This window comes from Orycteropus afer, unplaced genomic scaffold (genome assembly GCF_000298275.1).
Source record: "Orycteropus afer afer isolate SDZICR_OR568_19922 unplaced genomic scaffold, OryAfe1.0 scaffold00765, whole genome shotgun sequence".
Classification (NCBI taxonomy): domain Eukaryota; kingdom Metazoa; phylum Chordata; class Mammalia; order Tubulidentata; family Orycteropodidae; genus Orycteropus; species Orycteropus afer.
The window spans coordinates 468,350-472,596 of NW_006922352.1; the positions used below are offsets into that span (position 1 = coordinate 468,350).

The following is a 4,247-nucleotide window of genomic DNA, read 5'->3' on the forward strand; positions in this document are numbered from 1 at the left end:
CTAAACTGAAAAGACACACACAGCAGTGCTTGAGTCTTCACAAGACCACCAGCTCAAACAGAGCAAACTCATTAGAACAGCTGCCTCGGTACAGGGAGGAAAATGGGGTGGGCACAGAGATAAAGATAAACCCAAGTCCCCAAGTGCAAGGTCCTCATCTAGAGGGACGATGCTGGTCTGCCTTTGCACTGGGAACTGCAAAGAACTCAACGCTCGTGTGAAGTGCAAACCTCAGGAATAGAAATAGACCCACTAATCAGAGGTGCTCTCTCTGGGTGGGTCACTATAGCACACTGAGAGGAAATGTCAGAAGGGCTTGTTAATGTCAAAAAGAGAAAAATTAAAAGCACACCAAAAGGTAAGTCACAATGATAACGAAGTCAAGGGTAGGGAGAGTGGCTTGGGGAGAAGGGGAGTGGGCAGTGAGTGAGAAATCTGATGGCCGTGGTACAGACAGAAGGTTGCTGATGATAGTTTGAGGCACCTCCCGGCGACGAGGCAAGAAAATGAAACAAAACACACAGCAGCGAGAGCATGACACAGTGATTCTGGAAGAAGGCAGGTCTGTGAATTCATGTGAAGGAAAACGTCAAAGATCATGGGGCGGTAAATGGAGTAAGAATGTGAGGGGAGGAGAGCTGGAAGTACTGAGGAGGCAGACTGGCATCCTAGCCTACGAGGAGATGAAGGCTGCTCTCCCACCAAAGAGTCAAGCAAAGGAGAGAGCCAACATGGCCAGAAGGTCCAACAGAGATGGCAATTAGCCACACGAGGGGCCAGTGTCAGACACCCTTAAGCCGTCCTAAAGTTTATTACCTTCTGTTGTTAGTTGCTGTTGAGTGAATTCCAACTCATGGCGGCCCCATGTGTGCAGAGTAGAACTGCTCCAGCGGGTGTGCAAGGCTGTGGCCTTTTGGAGGCAGGTCACCAGGCTTGTCTTCTGAGGAGCGTCTGAGTGGGTCTGAACTGCCAACTTAGGCTACCAGTCGAGCTAGTAGTCAAGTGCCACCCAGGGATGTTACTACCTTCTGGTTTCCTTAATATAACTTCCAAGGCATGAGCTCTTCCCAGCACAGCTGATCTCCTGCCTGCCCTGGGAACAGCCACTCACCTTGACGGCTCAAACGTGGGAGGTCAAGCCCCACCATCCATGGCTGCTTTCCTCTTTCCAACCTGAAGATGACCTCTGGTTTGGGAAGGTCGTACCCTGTTAAAGAAAAAAGGTATCAGACTTGGGTGTAACATCTTGAGTTTTAGGCCATTCAATGAAGCTTTCCACTTGCTCATCAGAAAAGTCAACACTTTTCCCTGAGAACAAGGGTGCCCAAAAGGAACAAACCACCTGGGACAAACCAAGGACAAAGCCATTAGATAGTTCAGATGTCCCAACTGCACCCCACAGGATGGGAGGAAATCCCCTCCATGAGGCCCATTCAACGTTCCCAGGTCAGGCGTGCTCACCTAGGTCATGTGCTCACCTAGGTCATGTGCTCACCTAGGTCAGGCGTGCTCACCTATGGAGAGGAAGTGGCTATAGTTCTCCAGCATAACTTCCAGGTACAGGCGTCTCTGGGCAGGGTCCAGCTGCCGCCACTCCTCCCTGCTGAAGTCCACCATCACGTCCTCAAATGACACTGGTCCCTTAACAACATATTGAAGCTCAATATAAATTAGTTGTCATTGGGGAGGGGCCGTTACACACGGGGAGTTGTTTCAGTAACTTTTCACAGTGACGCATCAATCACACGGCTGTGGTCAGCTGGCGTTAGGACAGCCTCTGACCCACGGCAGCCCCAGGCACGGTGGCACCAAACGCAGCCCCATCCTGCCCCCTCGCTGTGATCAACTGTGGATCAGACCGCGGTGATTCACAGCGTTTTCAGGGCCTGATTTTCGGAAGTGGATCACCAGGCCTTTCTTCCTAGTCAGTCTCGGTCTGGAAGCTCCGCTGAAACCCGTTCAGCATCAAAGCAACACGTGTCCCTCCACTGACAGACGGGTGGTGGTGCACATGACGTGCAGCAGCTGAGAACCGACCCCGGGCCTCCCACACGGCAGGCAGGGTCCTACGCCTGAACCACCAGTGCCTGGGCGTCAGCACAGCTTCCTCTACATACCCACTTCACATTACACTTTTCGGGATTAAAAAAAAAAAGTAACGTATAGAAACACCTTGTCATTCATTGTACACTACATTCATTCAGTCATTCTTTTGTCAAAAATGAGGATTTATACAGGTCTAAGTCCTCTAACTTAAGGAGCTCTGGTGGCACAGGGCCTAAGGCATTTGACTGCTAACCACAAGGTTAGTCACTCTGTGGAAGGAAGATGGGGCAGTCTACTTCTGCAAAGATGCAGAGTCTGGGAAACCCAACGGGAGTGGCTAGGAGTTGGAATCGACGCGATGGCAGTGAGTGTGGTTTTGGTATAAGTCCTCTAACTTAGAAATAACCTACATTAGGTTTATTAAGCAGCTATTTACTGGATATTACGCTGGATCCTGTGGACTCAATATAGAATTATGTAACCTTCTACCCTCCCAGCAACTTGGAGACTTGGAAAGGAACTAAACGTACAAATTCAACTATGGTTAGAAATAGACACACAGCAGACCATACACAGGTCTGGATTAGGGAAAAGCAAATTGGGCTTGGGAGTGAATGAGAACTGGTGAAACTGAGAGGTGGTGAAACTTAAAACCAGAAGTGAGAAGTCTGAAATCTCAAATGTTAGGATCTGTTGGAAATTTGGAAACACCATCCCTGGGCATTGTTTTTCCTGCTTTAAACAAGAAAAACCACATGGCCCTGAAAAGCCTGTTCTTACTCTGTCTACCTCCTGAGACTATGGGCTGTGAAGGGGATTTTCTGCACCTTATCAGGGTAGACGAGAAATGGGCTAATCCCGGAACACCGAGTAGGAGGAGAGATGAGAAACGGGCCAATCCCCGAATGCTGAGTAGGAAGAGACATGAGAAACACGCCAATCCCTGAATGCTGAGTAGGAAGAGACATGAGAAACACGCCAATCACCGAATGCCAAGTAGGAGGAGACATAAGAAATGGGCCAATCCCTGAACACCAAATAGGAAGAGACATGAGAAACGGGCCAATCCCTGAACACTGAATAGGAAGAGACATGAGAAACGGGCCAATCCCCGAATGCCGAGTAGGAGGAGACATGAGAAATGGGCCAATCCCTGAACGCCGAATAGGCGGCATCTTCAGAGGATCAGCTAAGACTCTGGGAGATCCACCGGCAGATGCCGAAGCTGAGGCTGTGCAAAGCAGGGGAAGGGTGACCGTCTTCCCACCTGTGGCTGGGGCTTCCCACCCAGAGCAGGCGCCTCGCTTCCTGCAGAAAGCAACCCCCGTTGTAAGGCACCCTCCTTCAGCAGCTGGTTCAGGTTTCCTCTGCAACACACGTGGCCTCTGGGTGTGGGGACGTCAGTGCTTCGCTCTCAGCGGGAAGATCAAGACGATCTCGGGGGCAGGGAGTCCACATCTCCCCGTGTCTGCCCTCCAGTTCGGGAGAACTGTCCCTACAGCTGCTCCTGCTTACCTGGCGCCACTGGTCCTCCTCCTCTGGACCTGGGGCCTGGGGCCTCCAGGGCAAATTCACATCAGAAGACATGGCCCCTGCGGCCTTCAACTTCTGGTCTCTCTTGCTGCCAAGTCCCCTTCCCCAGGATCCTGAAGCTGGGTAGGCATCAGAAGGCTCTAATCAGAGCTGCTGAGGAAAGGAGGGCAGGCCTGACAAGATCCTAGAACCTCAATGATGTGGCGGCCAGACCCAGGGGCTCTGCAGAGACGCCAAGATGCCCTGGAAAGGCAATGACCACATGGTTAGCGTGGTGCGGGGAAGGACCTGAGCTGGCCCTTCCAGCCATGGTCTTTGTGACTCCCACCAGATAACTGGGTGGAACTCTGTAAATGTGAGGTGCCTGTGGCCCACAAGGGGATTGGAAAGCTTGTTAATAATATAAACAAGATACCTGGTGCCCTTGTGGGGTGCGGCCATGCAAATAAGGAGTATGGAGCCCTAACGCGGGGATTGGCTGGTTTTGCTATCTTGCTAGATTTAAAATGACCCATCCCAGAGGTGGAAAAAGGGGATATCACTGCCAGCAAGGAAGAGCAGCTGGGAGTGGAGCGTGTCCTTGCAGCCATAATCCATACACTAAGACGGGAGAGAAACAGCAGAGAGATGGTACCGTCAGATCCAACAGAACCAAGAGACCAGCATGA

General features: G+C 51.3%; 1 protein-coding gene across 1 annotated transcript in view; it reads right to left on the bottom strand.

The window, feature by feature from the left end:
• ZNF175 (zinc finger protein 175) overlaps nucleotides 1–3,633 on the bottom strand; it is a 12,224-nt gene extending 8,591 nt beyond the window's left edge. Inside the window, exons 1-3 of the mRNA XM_007957603.1 lie at nucleotides 3,562–3,633; nucleotides 1,515–1,641; nucleotides 1,112–1,207 (exon numbers count right to left, since the gene is read on the bottom strand). Coding sequence (XP_007955794.1) covers nucleotides 1,112–1,207; nucleotides 1,515–1,641; nucleotides 3,562–3,633 — 295 coding nt within the window. The remainder of the gene's footprint in view (nucleotides 1–1,111; nucleotides 1,208–1,514; nucleotides 1,642–3,561) is intronic.
• Between the last annotated feature and the right edge of the window lie 614 nt (nucleotides 3,634–4,247).